This window comes from Octodon degus, unplaced genomic scaffold (genome assembly GCF_000260255.1).
Source record: "Octodon degus isolate 3935 unplaced genomic scaffold, OctDeg1.0 scaffold00123, whole genome shotgun sequence".
NCBI lineage: Eukaryota > Metazoa > Chordata > Mammalia > Rodentia > Octodontidae > Octodon > Octodon degus.
Window position 1 is genome coordinate 5806158 of NW_004524699.1, and position 19171 is coordinate 5825328.

The 19171-nt window shown below is 54.6% G+C and overlaps 1 protein-coding gene and 1 pseudogene across 2 annotated transcripts in view; one reads left to right on the plus strand and one right to left on the minus strand.

Annotated features, from left to right (window-relative positions):
* Gpr107 (G protein-coupled receptor 107) overlaps positions 1 to 19171 on the minus strand; it is a 57373-nt gene that overhangs the window by 13239 nt on the left and 24963 nt on the right. The window contains exons 7-15 of one of the 2 annotated variants that reach the window (XM_023700523.1): positions 18382 to 18438; positions 14193 to 14303; positions 13063 to 13196; positions 9378 to 9453; positions 7992 to 8065; positions 7489 to 7606; positions 3581 to 3711; positions 3201 to 3244; positions 286 to 930 (exon numbers count right to left, since the gene is read on the minus strand). In XM_023700523.1, the coding sequence (XP_023556291.1) occupies positions 887 to 930; positions 3201 to 3244; positions 3581 to 3711; positions 7489 to 7606; positions 7992 to 8065; positions 9378 to 9453; positions 13063 to 13196; positions 14193 to 14303; positions 18382 to 18438 (789 nt within the window). In that variant the 3' untranslated portion in view covers positions 286 to 886. Of the gene's footprint in view, positions 1 to 285; positions 931 to 3200; positions 3245 to 3580; positions 3712 to 7488; positions 7607 to 7991; positions 8066 to 9377; positions 9454 to 13062; positions 13197 to 14192; positions 14304 to 18381; positions 18439 to 19171 lie in introns of those variants that run through there. The other variant, XM_012516748.2, reaches the window with a different exon arrangement.
* Positions 15724 to 16418, plus strand: LOC111812402 (annotated as a pseudogene).

The following is a 19171-nucleotide window of genomic DNA, read 5'->3' on the forward strand; positions in this document are numbered from 1 at the left end:
CCAGCAAGTGCTTGGCTTCTCCTTCAGTGACCTAGCTCTATCCCTGGCGCCTGGGAGCAGTACCGATGACAGCCCGAGCGGGTTCCCAGGGCTCAACTCACGGTCCACAAGCGGGGACCCAAGTGGGGCACTGCTGCAGGAGCACTGGCATGGGGCCTCCGCTCCCTCTCCCAAGGACAGAGCCTGCTTTATTGAGCATGTTAGATGATGTCACACACACCCAAAACCACCAGCGTTCTGCCCCACTGTGATGCTCAGGGCCAGAGCACTGGCGCTGCCCCAGGCTACGCACCTCACAGGAGTGCTGCTTTGCTGCAGAGGGCAGCATCCCCGCATGGGGTGCGGCATGGGGGGGTGAGGGCAGTGGACAGTTGCTCTCCTCAAGGCTCAGCCAAGGGAACCAGTCTGCGGGCTGCCAGCCCAGCCCTACAAGCCCTCGGGGCACAAATGAAGTGGCCCAAGCTGGCCTGGAACTGGTGCCGTGCTAATGCCTCAGCCGCCTAGATTCTGAGATTCCACACTTGCACCCACACACCTGGCAATGTTTTCTTATATTTTTAAAAAAGAATGAAGAGTGGAACTACTTTCTGGTGAGACTTCAGCGGAGGGTGCCTGCCTGCTGCGTGCCCTGCGCCGCGCAGCGCGCTCTGGGTGCAGCGCGAGAAGGCAGGTCCCATCGCACGCCGAGAATGTGCGCTTGCAGCTTTCACAGAGGCCATCCTCCTGTTTCTCCCTCCCAAACACCACAGCAGCTCTTATGTCAGTGCCCAGACCACACTGTTGACAGCTGTCTCTGGTCACAGCGGAAGTGGTTAAGGACTGGAGATGCCTGCAAGTTTCCCTGGAGTCGACGTGTCACTCGGAAGCACGCGTCTATCACTGGCAGTCAGTGGCCCTGTTCTGCTCGAGGTGCCTCGTTCACTGCATTCCCTGCAAGGAAATGTTCACCGAGAGCTCTGCCCGGGGCAGTGCGTGGCTGTCATGCTCGATGCAGCCGCCGGCCTGCCCCCCACGCTGGGCCGCAGAGCATGGACACTCCACGGAGCTGAGCACGGTGAGGACAGCAGCAGGTCCCCAGTACTGCGAAGGCCACCTCAGATCACTCGAGCCCTTCCTCCCTGCAGGCAGGTGGCAGTGAAGCAGCAATGCTACAGACAGCCTGGTGCCACCACCCAGGGTTGTGCCCCTGCCCAGCTCTTTTACCCACTGACCTGGAGTTCACAGCACGAGGTGGCACTGTACCCTGGCCCAGCCCAGGATCCCTGGGACATGCACTGCCCAGAATTGCCCTCTAGGCTGTGCTCCCAGCTGGGAAACTCAGCTAAGCCAGTCCTCCAAGCCCAGGCCAACGGGTAGTCACTCAGAGCTCTCTGCGAAAGGGGGCGCTCCTGAACCCCTGCCTCATTTGCCCTAAGGCAGGCGCTGGGAGCCGCAGCGGGCAGCAGGCCCCACTCACAGGCAGCTGCGTGTCCCAGCGACAGCACACTGGGTGATAGGAGGCAGTTCCCTCTAAGGCGCAACATGGCAGCCTTCACTTTTTCCTCTGCAAGCCCAACATCAGGGAAGATTCCAGAGGCAGATGCATAAACGAGGCACAAGTATCCCCGCAGGAAGCTGTCTCTGTCCCAGGCCACCGCGCCCACCCCAATGGAAATAAGACCTTGTAGCCCACGGCTCGGTCACGCAGCACAGCGAGTCTACAGAGAATGGGCCTGGGAAACCAGGAGGCAGCACCATCCACTCACGGCACCCAGACCCAACAGTGGCTCCGTGGCTGAGGCCTCCTCGAGCAGCCGCTCCAGGACAGGTGGGCCTAGAGGGTAAACTGAGGTGCAGAGGGCCAAGCGCGTGGAGCCAGCAGCTAGCACAGACCAGGGAAGTGTTCCTCTGATCCATCAGCAGTCACAGCATGACTGCCCCCAAAGTCAGCCAGCAGGACACAGTGTTTTCTTCTAGAGATGGCCACCATGGAAGTGGCAGAAACACCACCATTTTCTTTGTCATTTATTTATTTAGAGACAGGGTTTCACCGTGCAGTTCAGGCTGGCCTTGAACATACTATGCAGCCCAGGCTAGCCCTGAACTTCATCCTCCTGCCTCAGCCTCCGAGTACTAGGATGATATGCCTTAGCACCACACCGAGGTCAGCACAACTGTTTTCAGATCATGGCATGAAGAGATCGCTGAGGGTGTGCTCAAAAGCCCTCCATCGAGAGGATTCTCCATTCTATTTTGTCCATTCTATTTTGTCCCCCTCCATCTGTGGTATCCACTAAGGAGAAAGGAGTGGGAGCTCCCTCAGCAGCGTTGGCTTCTGCATTTGCTCTCCACTGAGGAAGCCCATGCTGCCCCCTGGTGGACACATGGGAAACAGCCCCAGAGCCCTGCACATATGCCAGCCCAGCCCAGCCCAGCCCAGCCCCAGGGCAGAGCGGAAAGGGCCGAGGGGGTAGGGGAGAGAGGTACATACATAGTTCCCAATAGAGAGATGCTACTGCAGAGTCCTGAACAGCTGTTCCTGTTTGTCTGTGGTCAATGGAAAGAATCAGAATGTGGTGCTGACCCTGAGGCCCTGCCTCCCTGGCCCCCAGGAGCACGGTGGCAGGTGGGGCCAGTCCTGGACATGTGATGAGGCCACCACTTCTGTGGCACTTCCTCCCAGCAGCACTGCATGACCACATAGGCCACCACGTGGTACTGAGTCTGAGAAATGGGTGTGTGTGAATGCCCTTATTGTTCTAATGAGAACACCACTTTACTTTGGCACTACATGCCTGCGGATCTGGGTCCATGATAGGAAATCACCTGCCTTAGACAGCCCTCGGTGCTCTCCCCGAAGGGCTCAAGTACCCAGCCTGGAGCACACAAAAGCTCTGCTGAGACTCAGGAGGCACCAGGCCCTAAGGTCACAGTGCGAGGACATCAGGTCACTGTGAAGGCTCCTTCTGGCCTGGTCACCTAACGGTAGGCCTGCAGTGCTCAGAGCAGCCAGCGAGATGCGTCTCCCCCGCTTCCAGGACTAGCCCTGCTTCCTGAATGCCGGAGGTGAGAGTAGCAGCGGTGGGCGGCAGTGAAATGCGTGTACCTCCTCCCTGGCCAGCCGCACCTCCTTGGCAGAAGTCTCCAACTGTCCACACCCCTTGTCACCTGACCATGGTGGCCGCTTATCCCATCATGGCCCAGCAGTGTCAGGAACTTGCCTTTTCCATCTGTGGCCGATGCTTCCTGTAAATGTCTGATGGACCTAAAAACAAAATTTGGAGAACAAAGGTTTGCAGGGAAATCTGCGTGCTTCTGTTTCCAGCTCTAGGTGGCAGACTGAAATTCCTGGGCAAGAGCCCTCTGGAGCACCCTGCCCAGTAGTCCCCCTGCGTCACATAGGCCACTCGCCACACGGCAGCGAGTCTGGCAGGAGCACAGGGAAACAGGACTGTCGACCTCCGCAGATTGCAGCCTGTCCTGCCCCAGCCCATCCCTGAGGCCCAGGCCCTGGCCACAGGGACCCTGCAAAGCTATGGCCCCTCAGCAGCTTCCCCATGAGAAAGGTCCAACAGACAGCCGCAGGGGCTGGGCCACTCACCACACCACAGGGAAGAGGATGGCACCACAGCACAGCAGGTCCACCAGGAAGAGCGAGTCCTTCCACAGGCTGTACTCTGTCGTGCCCTCCTCGGTGGACTCGATGATGATGTAAGCCACGTTCGCCAGGACCTGTGGGTGGGAGAGGTGGCTGAGGGCCCACACGTGGGCGGTTCCAAAGTGGCCGAGGAGAGCCACCGGGACAGTCAGCGTTGCCTTGGTCCAGGCTCAGCCACGACTCTGCCACTCTCACCTGCCTGGTGAGGTGGGTATGCCCCCCATAACACCCAAGGAAACACAGCTTCCCCTCCACCCTCCTGGGGGCTGTGTGTGAGCACACACATGCAGTGCTCAGCACTGAACCCAGAGCATTCACGCTGAGCTCCATCCCCACCCCTTTTTTATTTTTCAAACAGGGTTTCACCAGGTTGCCCAAGCTGGGCTTGAACTAGGGACCCACCTGCCTCAGCCTCCCAGAGTGCTGGGATCACAGGTGTGCATCACCATGCCCAGCTCCCTGGTTTTTTTAATTAGGAGATGGGCTCTGAGCTAAGTCTCTAAGCTGCCCACGCCAACCTTACACATGCTTTCCTCCTGCCTCAGCCTCCCTGCACCTCTGCATCCGGGCTCTGAGCTGCTTGTAGTTACAACGGCCAAGCTGGGGAAACTGTACAGACAGAAGACACATCCAGACACTGCTGTTTCCACCCCCTTCCGCTCACCTGCTCCAGTCCTGGACAGAGCCCAGCGAAGGTTCGAGGAGGCCCTGGGCCCAGCACTGCTCCACTGGACCACATGAGATGGCGGCTGAACCCCACCCCATCAGGCCCCCAGTCTCTCACCCACAGAAGCAGAGCAAGCTTGGTAGCTGCTTGTGTTTTCAGTTACCGAGTATGGGGTGGTTTGTGATGAAGGTGGACTGCTACACCCAGCTGAACTGAACCAGCGCAGCGCTGGGTGTGGGAGGCCCACCTGAGGGCTGCTGCCAGCAGCCGAGAGTGAGGGAAGCTGCTTGCAGACGCTGCTGGAAGTTGCTGGTTCTCTTGGGCTACCCTGCGCAGGACCTTGGTGTGCCGGCTTTCCTGGTGGGCTTAGCTGTGCTCGCAGCGGGAGGAGCTCAGAACCTGCCACTGAGAATTGCTGCAGTTCACTTTGGGAGAGCGCTGATCCTCACCTGAGCATCGCTTCCTGGCTCTGGACGGGGGAGATGGTGCAGTGCTCAGCGTCCTGGAGAAGCTCGTCACATGGGCTTTCCTCATCCTGGAGGAGCCCGGGACCTCAAGTGTGGCTGAGGACGGCTGTGGTACTTCCCGGAGGAGCTCCGGAGCTTACTTTGAGCACTGAGTCCTGCCCCAGCGCAGACCCCTCAGCCTGCTGGCACAGATCCGTCATCTCGCTGGCTTCCACCACTCACCTTTGGGCCTTCCCAGTGCAGATCTGTGAAACAGGCCTGCACGACGCACTGTCCCGGCTTTAGGCCTCCAGGTGGACTGGGCTGGGGGGCACTGTCGTGGGCTCTAGGTCTTCGGCTGGATTCTTACTATTTACAGTGTGTGGAAATTTTCTGCACTTTTTTCTAAAATGCATTTAGTACAGGGTCTACAGGGTCTCACCACACAGATCGGACTCAGTGATCCTTTTTTTTCAGCCTCCCAAGCGCTGGGATTACAGGTGTGCACCACTACGCCCAGTCTCAGTCACATCTCAGCACGCCCCGGGGCTGGTCGGACACAGCAGGCTAGATGGAACACCCAGTCCGTGTCTGCCTACGCAGGCGCTTTAATCTGCTGAGCTTCTGGCCGGCCCTTCCTGCACTCTCGGTATACGATTCTTTGGGTGACTCATTATACAATATTGATAAAATACGTATTATTATACTGCTTCTCATGCAAAATCCCAAAGCACGACACTGATGCAGCAGCAGGTCAGGGAGGGGCTCTGCTCTGTGTCCCCTCAAGCCCCCTTTCTGCCCCCGTGGCCAGCTACTCTGTGTAGGACCAACCCGGTCCGGTCCTTACTCCTCCAGGTGTGCCTCACTGAGCGCTGAAATTCAGCTCTACACAGGGGATGAAAAGGCTCTGGTTATGGAAAGCCCCAGTTCAGGGTGTGCTCTGCACACGGTCACCGCTAGGCGTGGGTGCAGAGACGACGACTCAGGCTCTGCGAGGCTCAGATGCAGTTTCTCCTTCTGTGTAGGACTTCCAGGTCAGTGATCAGAGAAGTGACACAATACAAGACAGGAGTTATTCTGCCGTCGTGGTCTCCCCACCACACAGCTTCTGACTTCCGGATCGCTGCCCTGTGCTCAGGGTGTTTCTGCAGTCCTTCATTCAAGGGCTTCCCACAGAGGCAGCCGGCCCCGGGGGAACGCGGCGGGCCTGTGCATCAGTAGCGCTCCCCTGGCACTGCTCAGCATAGACCTGGCTCTCTCCTTCCTCAGAAACTTTCAGTGTGGGCCTGCAGTGTGCGCAGGGGTGGGCTCTGGGCTCCACCCTCGGCACTGGGAATAATCCCCCAACAAGAAAGCAACTTCCGGTTAGGAGTGGTGACGCACTGCTGTAAACCCAGCACTTGGGAGGCTGAGGCAAGAGGATCACTGTGAGGCCACTCTGGGCTACAAAGTGAGTTTAAGGCCAGCCTGAACTACGTAGTGAGACTCTGGATGCCGTAGGCTGATGCTGAAGGCTTCCTAGACTGGTCCCAGCGTCTGCAGGCTCAGAACCTCATGCTAGGTTCAAAGTTCGAGCTCCTTACTGATGCTACCAGGAACTTTGTGCATTCCTTCAGGAAGCGAAGCAGGGAAGCAGGAAAGGCCGTGACCCACCACGTCCCAGTTCAGGTGGGGGAGGAAGCCTCAACTCAGCCAGGGACAGAGTGAGAGGAGGATCTGGTTCTGTGCCCTACCCCCAGGCTCTGAAGCCCAGCAGGCTGAGGAGCTCACTGTGGCTCAGACTCCACAAAGGTGCATGCTCTGTAGCAGCTGGCTCAGAGATCGCACTGTCTGCCTAGACTGATCCGTCCTGTCCCAGCCACAGAGCCTGCCAGACCCTCCTTGTGGATAGGAAGCCACCTCCAGTCTACCCTGGTCCTGCGGTGGAATACTACGCTAACGGATGGTGTCGGGCACCTCTGCTGCCACCCTGTGCCCACGAGGCTGCTCTGGTGCCCAAGGAGCTGTCCTAGTACCCTCACCAGGCTCCTAGTTGTGAGCTCAGCCAGAGCAACTCGGCTATGGCTCTGCATGCGTGCAGGTTCTGCTGGCATGAGCGGGCACTCGGCTCCTCTCTGGGGACTCAGAATCTGGTGCCGGCTGGTGTTATCCCAGCACCTGGGAGGCCGAGGCAGAGGACTGCCGTGAGGTTGAGGCCAACCTGAACTGCATAGTGAGTTCAAGGCCAGCCTGGACTACACAGTGAGACCCTGCCTCAAACAACAACAAAAACACAACCTGGTGAAGGCATGCCAGGAATGGCTTTCTCCATGTGTCCCATGGTCTCATTGTGTCCTGTCCACCTCGCCGAAATTCCTTGGTGTCCATCACTCTGAAGTATTGTCCTGAGATTACCATATACCCAGGGTTCTTTTTTTTTTTAATTTTTTTATGTGTGTGTGTGTGTGTGTGTGTGTGTGTGTGTGTGGCCAGCTCAGCCCACCAGGGGGCGGGGCTGGCTGGCATGTGGTGCTGGGGGATCGAACCGCGGTCCCTGTGCTTTGCCAAGCTTGTTCCAAGTAGGTGCTTTAGACCACTGAGCCATCTCACCAGCCCCTACCCAGGGTTCTAAGACAACGGCAGTCAGGTGCCTCAGCAGTGACCTGAATACCGGGTCTAGCCCAACCCAAAGGGGTAGGTCCGATCCTCGGCCCCCAAAAGCCAACAGGGCCTGCCAGCCCGCAGCAGCGGCCCTTTACCTGCAGGGGGATGACGATCATGAAGATCTTCTTGTCTTTGTCGGACAGGATGTGCTTGATGAATGCCCAGCCTGTGCCGATGAGGGCAATGGTGATGAACAGCAGCGCCCCTTTCAACCTGGAAGAGGAAACAGTTCGAAGGCAGCATGGGACTCACTGCGGCCAAGCTCAGGAAGCGCATCTCATGTGAGCGGCACTTCTCGCGAGGCGCAAGGGCAGCACGCACCCCACCCCGAGCCACTCATGGCTGTGGGGAAGAAGGAAGGAGCAAGCCACAGTTGAGTCCCCAAATTCTGCCAGCTCCCGGGTCACACTCAGGACAGCGGGGGTGCAGGAGCCCAGGCCTGGCAATCCCTACCACCTCAGCTCCCTGATTTCTTCTCTGACTATTTCTGGTGCTGGAGACAGAATCTAGGCCTCTGTGCAAGTGCAGCCAAAGCTCTGGCAGTGAGTCCCACCGTGTTCCACCCCCTTCCACATGTCACCTGGCACCCGCTACTCACAGGTGGGTTATGTAGTACACCACAGCCCAGCCTTCAATTGGGAAGCCCTGGGAGGAGATGTAGTGGTAGTCAATCTGAAAGGACAGATGTGGGTCAGAAGGGATCTGCCCTTCACCTGAGGGCAGAGACAAGTGAGCAGGGCCTGGGAGGGCCTGGGATGGCTGTGGCCCAGCCCCGGCTGACCCCTCACTTGGCAGTACTCTAGGAAGCATGAACGCTAGCAAGCACCGGGTAGCTTCGGACAATGACACGAGCTTCCAAGGCCCAGAAAGGAGCCATCTGGGCAAAATCATGACACTGGCAAATGGCTGCCTTTAAAACCTCCAAGGTTCACTGGGCGTGGTGGCACAAAGCTATAACCCACCACTGTACATTCAGAGGCCACTAATGCATTTTTACTGAAGTGGCGAGATTTAGTAGTACACCTCCAAATTCTTCCCAGTGAACCCCAGAGAGACAGCAACACATGCACCTTTCGTTCTCTCTCAACTGTATGCTGCTAAGCAGTAATCCCAGCACGGAAGCTGAAGCAGGAGGATCACAAGTTTGAGTCCCACCTGGACAACTTAACCAAATCCTGTCTCAATGTAAAAAATAAAAAGGGCTGAGGGCCTTGGGTTTTCAATGCCCCCCCCCCAAAAAAGGTACTAAACTGACATGAAGATCCTACCATTCACTACCTATGTGGGACCATCCTAGAAACTGTCCCTTCCTGACTTCGTGACCAGATTCATACGTGCTTCCTCCCTGACACCGTCTTACCCACAGCAGCAAGTGTAGCGAGGGGGGCCGAGGCACACCTTGCGCCCACAGGTGGGGAGGGTCCACCGCCTGTAGCAGGCACTGCGAACTCAAGCTGAAGCTCAACTGTGCTCTCTTCTGGTGGTTTTGGGACTGGATCTCTGGGTCTCTGTGCTGGGCAGCATTCTCCACTATGCTACTTTACCAGCCCCTTTTTAACATTTTACTGAGATAGTATCTCAACTGCCCAGGCTGGGCTTGAACCTGCAGTTCTCCTGCCTCAGCCTCACAGGTAGCTGGGATGACAGCCATGGGCCTCGGCATGCCCGGAGGCTCAATCCCTGGGCTTCCACCCTTAGGGAATCAATGTACTTGCGGCAGCGTGCTACTACTAAACCTTAAGCGCAGCAGGACCGTGCAGGGATCCTGCAGACCTGAAGGCTGCCCTGGAAACACTTGAGCAGGCAGCACGTTCATCTCAAATAACAATGGAAGAGAGGAAGGAAAAGCCGGTGTAGAAGAACTCCCAGGCTCCAGGCAGCACGAGGCCGTCAACACCGGGGAGGCTGTGGCCATCTCCCAAGGCTGCTTCTCTGCCTCCCCCTCCCGCCCCAAGCACGCTGCGCCCGGGCCGCCCTTACGTACCGCGTGGAACACCAGGGAGAGAGACTTGGTGAAGGGCAGGGCCGCCATCAGCCAGTGGATCTTAAACACCTCACTCCTACAGGGACAGATGTACTTATAAGCAGGCAGGACGAAGCAAGCCAGACACGAAATGCCCAAGCGCCGTGTACAGAGCATGGAGCTCCTGCTGCGTGCTCTAGGGTGGCACTACGGCACACTGTGTATCCCAGCTGCCTCCTGCCTCAGGATCCTGGGTGCCGGGATCACAGGCGTGTGCCATAGGCCCAGCACTTTCTGTGGCAACCTTGGTCTCAGATGCTGTCCTCAGGCATCTCTGACAAGCAACCAAATGCAGTCAGTTTGAAGACTCGATGCTCCGTGGACATATGTATATATAACCTGCTGTGGTGGCCCCAGGGAGTGGGCCTCGGAGGTGCAGCTAGTGGGGGGGCGCTGGTCGCCTTTCTCCTCACCCCTCCCACCACACCCTGTAGGCAGAGCAACCAGCATCTGACTTTCTCCAAGCCTATTATGGAGAAAGATAGAAAATGTGCCCAAGATTGGGGGTGAGGGGGCCAGAGGGCCTGGAGTGAAAGCTGGGACAGGCACTCTCAGACACGGAGGATTCTGCAATGTGCAGCAGTGACAACACGGATGCGTGAGGAAAGCAAAGCAAATGGGGGGGGGGGCAGACTGCTGAACAGCTGCCTGGGGAACCCCAGCTGGAGCCTCCAGACAAGGCAGAGCCTCCACAGAGCCTCCTGACACTGTCTCCGTGGTGACCTTGGAGCAGAAAAGGCCTACGTGCAAGGCTCTGCCTATAGATGCGAAGACAGGTAGCTCCACTCCATTAAAATGAAAGGCTTCTTTTTGGCAGTGGCCATTACAGCTAAGTCTAACACTGGAAAACCCGCAAGGTGTAAGGGGGTATGAGGTGGGCACCCTACAGGGCCACAAGAGGAGGACAAAGACCTGGCGGGCACTGCTTGAGGCACACAGGCAGGTGTGAGTGCTTAGCTAGCAAGTGCACACAGCCACCAGAGATAGCAAGGCCCGGGTGGCCTGCAGAGCCCAATGTGGGCCCGAGAGACAAATGGGTCCTCTGGTGGCCTTACGGAAATGCAGGGCTGAGGGAAGACCATGACCAGCACACCCCTTCAGCCCTGCTCCCAAGGACCTAGGGCTTTGGGAAGGTGAGGGGGAAGCTGGGGTGCCCACGATGGGTGACAGGGCGGCTGCATGGAAACAGCACGCTACTGAGTGAACAATGTCCACAGGGGGCACAGGTCTCATCAACTCAAAACACACGTGGAAGTACTTACACACCCAGGCTGTCTGTTGAGTGCCTCTCCAGGCCATACCTGCTAGTGACGCACACTGGGCTTCTGGGCCGATGGCTCTGGCACCTCCCTGTCCCCGTGCCCATGACTTGCAGGTCCAAATGGAAGTCAAGGCCGGGCAGTGTGTCACTACTGCACGCCAGGTCAATATACCCAGAGTGCAAACCACCTACTATAGGACCCATGCTCTCTCGCTCACACATCAGACAATGCAGATTTGTGGCCTAGGTTGGAAACCTCTTGCTGTGGCGGGACATGATGCGGCCCACCCCAACGTGCCACCAGAACAGGAGCTGAGCTAAGCACACACAGAGCAGGACTGCAAAGCCATCAGCCTCCTTCCTCCATCTAGCTGCACAGTCCCTATGTCTCGCTCTGGCCACCACACTCAGGGCTGAAAAGTGCCTGACAGGCGCCCACCCACAAGCCCTAGCTGTTGAGAGATGCTGCCCGCACATCTCACCTCCCAGTCCTCAGCCTCCATAAGCTTATGTGACAAATGCCCCTGGCTCCTTCCAGCCCTGAGGGACCATCATCCTCGGGGATGTGCTTGGCCACCGAGGGGTCCTGAGTCCATACGGCCCAAGAGTCCCCAACCTAAGGACCGACTCCCAGGTACTTGGCAAAGCTTGGGTGCTTCGACTGTGCCACTGAGAACCCATCACTACGAAGCTAAAGCCGGATGTACACAAAAAACAGGCAGCCTCACTTAACCACCACTTGAAACTGTTGCCACAATTTCCTTCCGGGGAACCAGCGACAATGACTCTGCCATCACCAAGTGCGAGATTAAAATAGCCCTCAACACCTGAGGTAAGCTGTGTTATTTGCGTAACATCCCGATTTGCAAGGCTCTCTCAGCTGGGGGAACCACACAGATTCAAGGATCTAAAGTGCTTAGCGAAGATTAAAAAATTAAAAATAAAAAAGAAGTCTGGGAGATGGCTCGGCAACCTAAGTGCCTGCCTGGCAAGGGCAAGGACCCAGGTTCACATGCTGTACAGACCACCAGCTAAACTGGGCGTGGGGGCACCTGCCTGCGATCCCAGCGTTGGGGAGGCTGAAAACAGGAGGGAACTAGGAGTCTGAGCTGCATAATGAGACCCTGGACCAAATACATTAAAAAAGGGGAAAAAAAAAGAGAGAAAAGAAAAGGCGCTGAGGAGGAGGAGGCAGAGCATTTGTTACTCTTCCAGTCTGTGGCTGAAGGAAAAGGCCATGACGCAAGGCAGACAGGAAGCCACGAAGTTCACACTTCTGACTCGTGGTTCTTACCTTTCTTTTTCTTTTTTGGGGGATCTTCCTGAGACAGGGTTTTGCTACGCAGTTCAGGCTGGCCTTGAGCTCACTCTGTAGCCCAGGCTGATCTCGAAGTTGCAAGGACTCTCCTACCTCAGCCTTTCGAGTGCTGGGATTACAGGTGTGCACCACCACGCCTGGCGCCCCATGTTCCTAGCACAGTTAAAAAAGCAGACTTTTCTCTCAAAGCACCCCATCCTTTATGACCTTAATGTGTGCGATTCTTCCTTCCCATGGAGCAGCTGTCTGACCACCTTGTCCACGCGTCTGCCCTTCCTGAGGGCCGATGCGAAGGTCATCACGACACCCAGGTACCACGCACGACCACGGCTGACTGTGAGCGCCAGCCCCCAGATCTGGCCCCACTCCAGCAGTGCACGTGGACTGAGTCATCTGATCCCCGACCCACGCGGCACTCCCGGGCCCTGGGCCACTGTCCTCTGAACTCACAGGTACACAACGCCCTCCCTCCCTGAGCGTTACAGCCTACAAGCCACACTTCCTCAAGTTGTACAGGAAGTCACAGCCTCGGGGCTTTGAACCAAGGCCCGGAGACAGGCATCTGGAGGTGGGAGAGCATGGCAGCCAAGCTCAGAGTAGATCCCAGCTCACCGCCATTCTCGGGAAAACAAAGTTGTAAGTTTTGGTAAAAAGCAATCAACAAGGCACCAAGTTTCTCTTACAAATACCAACTTCCAAGATACCTAACCCGCTGAGTTTAGGAAGTGCAAGTCACTACAGTTCAAGTCATTAACCGTCTGTTCTCACCAAGCTGTCACCACTTGGGTGAAAAGCCACCAGCACACTAGAAATGACACAAAGCTGAGGTACAAAGGGGCGGGAGCTGCCACCCAAATACACTGTCCTCGTGTACAACCCTGGCCTCCTCTTGGAAGGGTCAGCCCTGAAAAGGACCAGGCACTCACTGGGGCTGGGCCTTCGGTGAGACCTTTAGCCTCTTGGCGTCCACAGGCAGAGGCTTCTGGGAAGGTGTCCCTGCCCCAAGGACAGCAGGGCTGCTCCAGGTCAGCCCCTCCAGGTAGTGAATGGGGAGGAAGGCTACTCACCGTCGTTTCCTAAGGACATGGATCCAGACGGTCCCGGACAGGAAGAAAAAGAAGGCCATGGAGATGTACAGCTTGGGGAGTGGGATCTCACCGGCTGAGAGGAAACTGTCGGGGTTCTTCTCGGTGATCTCGATCTGAAAGCAACGGAGTGGGAGCTTTACGCTCCACCGGCCTGACTCCAGCCCAGAGAGCGGGACCAGTGGGAAAAACCACGGCCTCCACAGACAGGCAGAAGGGAAATAGGGCCCAGAAGGCTCCAGACTTTCCTGCACGTGGGGCCTCTGCCCAGGTGTCCTGCCCACTGGCCCAGTGGGCCCCCGGCCCCATTTTTCCCTTCCCAAAGTGTTTCTAAAACCCCTTCTTGGTGGGTGGGAACGTAGCTGAGCTACTGCGGTGCTTGTCTAGGCCAAAGCCCTGCGTTCAATGCCAAGTTCCAGGAAACAACGACTTTTGTTTTTGTTTTTGTGGTGGTGCTCAAGGGCCTATGCCCTAAGCTATATCCCTTCCCTTTTTATTGTAAGATAGGGTCCTGCTAAATCTAACTTGCCTGGGCTGGGCTTGAGTTTAAGACCTTCCTGCCTCATCCTCCCAGAGTGTTGGGATTACAAGTGTGTACCCTCACACGTAGCTAAAACAACTGTCCCCCTATTTTCTGTTTTGTTTTGTTTTAATGTCTTTGGTCCAGGGTCTCACCATGCAGCTCAGACTCGTAGTGATCCTCCTGTTTTCAGCCTCCCCAGTACTGAGATTACAGGCGTGTGCCACCACCCGCTCTGCACGCCTGAGGGGGGGCCGGCACAGCACATGGTGCTGGGGTTCCCCCGTGCTGCACAGATGCCTGGTCTGCTGATGCCCTCCCTACTTTTTTTTTGGCGGTAATAGGGGATTGAACTTGCGCTTGCCAGAGAAGCGCTTATTCCACTGAGCCATCTCCCTGACCCCCCTCCCTACTTTTAAATATGAAAATTTATTGGTGAAAAGTAACAGAAAATAGAAAGAGAGGTAGGAATAGCTCTTGAGAGAAGAAAGGGTTCCAAATTCGTTGCCCACAACTATTCTTATAGAAGAACAGATGCTCTGAATCTTAAGCTGGCAAAATCCCTCCTTTATCTGCCCCATGTGGTACTTACGTCAAGGCTGAATGAAAACTTGTCACCCGACTGCCACTCACTGCCTGGGCACTTGTGGAAATAGAGACTGTAAAGTCCCTCTTGATCATCAGTGCTGATGTTAAAGGAAAACTGAAAGTGAAGAAAACAATTTAAGGGTACGCAAATCCTCTGATTTCTTCTTCTTTTCTTTTTTTGAGACAGGTCTGATATGTAGCTCAGCCCTGTCTTTTTAAAAAAAAAAAATCTTTGATTTATTTTATACAGGGTCTCCCTATGCAGCTTGGACTTCATAGTGATCTTCCTGTCTCAGCCACCCCAATGCTGGGATTACTGGTGCGCACCACGATGCCCAGACTCGGTGGCTGGCTCAGCACACCTGGGGGCGGGGCCAGACTGGCATGTGGTGCCAGGGATTGAACCTGGGTCTTTGCACTTGTTAGGCAGGCGCTTAAACCACTGAGCTATCTCCCCAGCCTTTTCACCCTCGTCGGTCTTGAACTCACTACGCAGCCCAGGGCTCCAATTCACTGCAACCCTCCTGCCTCAGCCTCCTGAGTGCTGGCATTACAAGCATGTACCACCATGCCCAGTTCTACCTCTACTAGTTTTTAAAACTTAGAAATGTTATATTAATGAACAGAAGAAGAGACTATTTAATCAAATTCCCCCATTGCAGAGGTTTTTTTTTTTTTTTGGTTTTTTTTAGGGAAGGGTCTACAGGGTGTTCAGGGTTTCACTACTAGATCAGACTCGTAGTGATCTGCCTGTTTCCAGCCTCCCAAGAGCTGGGAGGATGTGCTAAGGACATGGTTCCAGACGGGCAGGGCCAGCACCACTGCTGAGTTTAAATGGATGTTCCCTTACTCTATGACCCCCTCCCATATTTTATAACAGTGTTCAAGCACCCAGGTGAGCGAGCCAATGAAACTGCACATGGAACACCTTCCCCTCACACCTGGAGTCCACAGTCACCACTGCCCCACGCTTGCTTTATCACAGCTGAACACATCAGCAATGGCTTTCTGGGGAAGTCTGCCAAATGATTTGAGATGCAGCTATGTAGTTTTCTAGCAAATATATTATTTTGTTCTTTAGATAAAAAACACTCTTCAAGAAGAAAGAAGGAGCTGGGTGTGGTGGAGCACGCCTGTAATCCCAGCACTCGGCAGGCTGAGGCAGGAGGAGCGCTGTGGAGTTCCAGACCAGCCTGTGCCACAGAGTCCAAGGCCAGTCTGACCTGCAGAGTGAGACCCTGTCTCACCACCACCGAGAAGGGATGTTTGGGCATGGGAGACGGGGGTGGTCTCAGGGCCTGCCGAGCAAGCCACGAACCCAGGTTCTATCCCCCGTACTGCAGGGCACACTGTGCTGGCCACAAGAGATTGGGCATGAGGGTGCACACCTATAATCCCAGCACTGAGAGGCTGAAGCAGGATTACTATGAGTCCAAGCTGTGTAGCTAGATTCTGTATCAAATACATAAATAAATGATTTAAAAAATTAAAAAATAGGGCAGACCCTAGTTATCCCGAGGCGCTGCCCAGCCGCGATGGAGTGGCAGGCGGAGACCACCGCAGACTCTGGAGGGGCTGGCGCCCGGGAGGCATGCACCGAGGACTGCCACTTGCTGCTGCTCTTAGAATATAAGTGGACGATTGATGCGAATGAAGACAACACTCCAGAGCAGATCATACAAGAACAACAAATGGAAGCTAAAGCTGAAGACCTGGAAAATGAAACTGAAGAGGTAAAAGTTGCATTTGAAATGAAAAGTCTTGCTTTGAGCAGGATGCAACTTTTAGCTGCACTTAAAAATGACCTGGAAAATGTTAACACCAAGAGCAGTGTACTCATGGCTACTCTGAAAGAAGTATTGAAGCTAAATAAATCAGTAATGAGATTACAGAAGGAATCTTGGGAATTAGAAGAAAAACTACTTGATGTTAGAAAGAAGAGATCACAACTCAAACATGCTTCAGAAACTAAACTTTTAGAAACACAAGCTGAGAAGAAAAAACAAGGAGTTGGACAGTATGGAAAATTCGGACAAAATAAAGACCATGCAGCGAAGCACACAGACGGAGATGGACATCACTACTGTTATTCAGCATGTGTTCCAGAACCTCATGTCAACTGGGCAGCGGATCCAGCCCTCAAGGAAACTGCTCTGCAGCTGGAAAAGGATCTCACCACAATGTCATGAGAAAGCGGGTAAAAGCTGTCCGTGAAAGGTGTGGTGGCCTGTGCCTGGGACCTCAGCGCTCCCAGAGGCTGAGGCGGAAAGATCACTACAAGTCCAAAGCTGGCAAAGAATTGTATTTCAGCATTTTTTGGTTTTTGTCTTTGACGTGTTGTTTAAAAAGCAAGTTTCAAGTGAAAAAAAAAGAAAAAAGAAAAAGAACACTCATCTTACTGCTGAAAAAGACCAATATCCTCTCATTAAAATGTGCACTTATCACATTAGACAACAGTAACAAAAGTTAGGGGCCAGGAGATGGCTCAGTGGAATAAGCGCAAGGGCCTGAGTTCAATCCCCGGTGCCGCCAAAAAAAAAAAAAAAAAGTAACAAAAGCTATAATTTTATCTTTTTTTGTTTTTCATACATTTCATGGGATCAAATGAAGTTTAATGTAAACTAAAACAATAAGCATACATGCTCACAGAATACAACTCCTTGGTCAATCTAAGACCATTTTACTATCAGCAAAAAGTTCTAGCAATAAAAAAAAAATGTCTTACACTGTTCAGAGCTTGAAGAGCACACTCAATAAACTAAAAGGAAAAGCCTGAAAATAATGATGGCTGCTTTGTTTCGTGACAGGGTCTCGCTGCAGAAGCTGAGACTGGCCTCACTAGCTTCGCAGGCTGGCTGGCCCTGCCCTCTGCTCCTCCTGCCTCAGCCCCCAGCACCAGGCGCATGGCACGGTGGTGTTCTTTGTGAGGGGTTACAGCAGCCCGGGGGGGGGCTGTGCGTTGCTGGCAGCGCTGCCCCGCACCCGCGCGTGGCTACGGGATGATTTCTCGTAATGGCCTATTCTAGCCACAGAAGTGCTACCTACTCTTTCAAGTGGAAGCTGTATATATCTTACAAGGAAAGAGAGAAAAGGATAAGAGATTCCTGACAAGAAAACAAATAAAAGACCAGGTACTGGGCTGAAACTATTAATCCATTAAGCTATGCCCCAAACTCATGCTTGTAAATGTGACAGCATGTATTTCTGTCATCTTGGTTAGAAAAAAAGAAACTTTTCTAAATAATTAACTTTTATTCTAAAAGTCAGACCCAGAGGATGTCCACAGTGACACAAAGACCTAAGATGCTTCGGTGAAGGGTGAGCCAGATTTTGAGTAGTAGGTGGGAGGGCAGAGCCAGCTGGCAAGACTGCATGACAGTGGCCAGGCGCACAGCAGGAAGGGCTCGGTGCGGCGGAAGCACAGCGGGCAGGGAAGCTAGGAGCTGGGGGCAGGGAGACACTAGGGGCCAGGCTCCGTAGGCACCAGGGGCGGGCTCAGCGGGGAGCTGCTGGGACTCAGCCAGAGCACACCATGAGCCCTGAGCACTGCTGGGTGTTCTCCCCGATGGTGACAGTGACCGAAATGGTGGCCATGGAAGTTAACCAACATGAACAGTGTTAAGTGAGCAAGCTAATCTATGCTGAAACAACAGGGCTGTCGCGAGTGGGGCTTTCCAAGGAGAAACACTGTGTCCTTACAGGGCCACCTCAGGAAATCTCAGAGGAAGAGCCTGTCACTGTCCCACGTTAAGGATACACAGCGATGTGGCCAGGCCTCCACATACAGCTCTAACTAACAGCCCCATGGCTCCCCACTGTGAGGTGCAACACTGTGTGGCCAAGTGTCACCTACGCAGGAGTAGAGACCACCCCATAGCCCAGACTTGTGCCAGTCCCGCAAGGACAGCACAGTTACTGTGCCAGCTCAGGGTTCTGCGAACCCTTTAAGCTATAGCATCCCATCAGCCTGAAGTCCTTTTGAGGGAACAACTGTGTACATCACCCAGGGCGGAGGGCTGTATGGCCACCAGAGCTGGCCCAAAACCTGGACACTGGAAATGGCACTGGGATGAGCAGGGCATGACAATGCAGGCCCACCCTGCTGCTGGTTATCAGGGGATGGGTGCAAGAGGGAGCTGCCCCCTGTTCAGAAACTCAGGAAAGTATGCAACTTGCCTCTAGGAAACACATACCTGAAATGACACTGCTCCAGCATTGTTATGAATGGAGAAGGATTTCTCTCCTGGTGCCTAAAAAATAACAATCTGCTTTAGGGTGGTTCTGGGGAACAGAAAAAGTACACTTGCTACAATCAAACCTTTTTTTTTTTGGTTGGGGGGAGGGAATACCAGGAATTGAACTCAGGACTCTGAGCTTGCCAGGCAGGCACCATGCCTCTGAGCTATCCCTGGCCTTTACAATTAAACTTGAAAGCCACAATCTTTTTTGTGCATGTGAGAAAGGATATTGCTATGCAGGCTGGCCTTAAACTCACTTATGTAGCCCAGGTTGGGCTGGAACTCAAAGAGACCTGCGAGCCTTGGCCTCCTGAGTGCTGGGATTACAGATGTGCACTGCCACACCCACCAAAGCCCCATTCATCCAAAAGCCTGTGATTACTCCAAAAAACTGCCTGCCTTCTGAGCTATACCTGAAGTCCTTTTCCCCAGCTCTTCCTCCTTGGCTTCCGGCCGGCCTGGCCTTCTGGCTATAGTGGGACCAGATATGCCACTAGTCTGCCACTTATGCAGACAGTGCAGACTCAGGCCAAACAGTGGAAAGACACAGACACACCCTAGGGACCCTGCTGACGGGGCAGAAGAGCCCCGAGTGCACTGTGCAAGTTCACGGACACCAGGCTCAGCAAATCCACCTACGTATGCACCATGACCAGTGGTGGCTGTCAGGGCCTGTCCACCATGGTGACTGCCAGCACAAAACTGTGCAGGGAATCAGCACTACCAGAGCAAAGGAAAAAAAAAA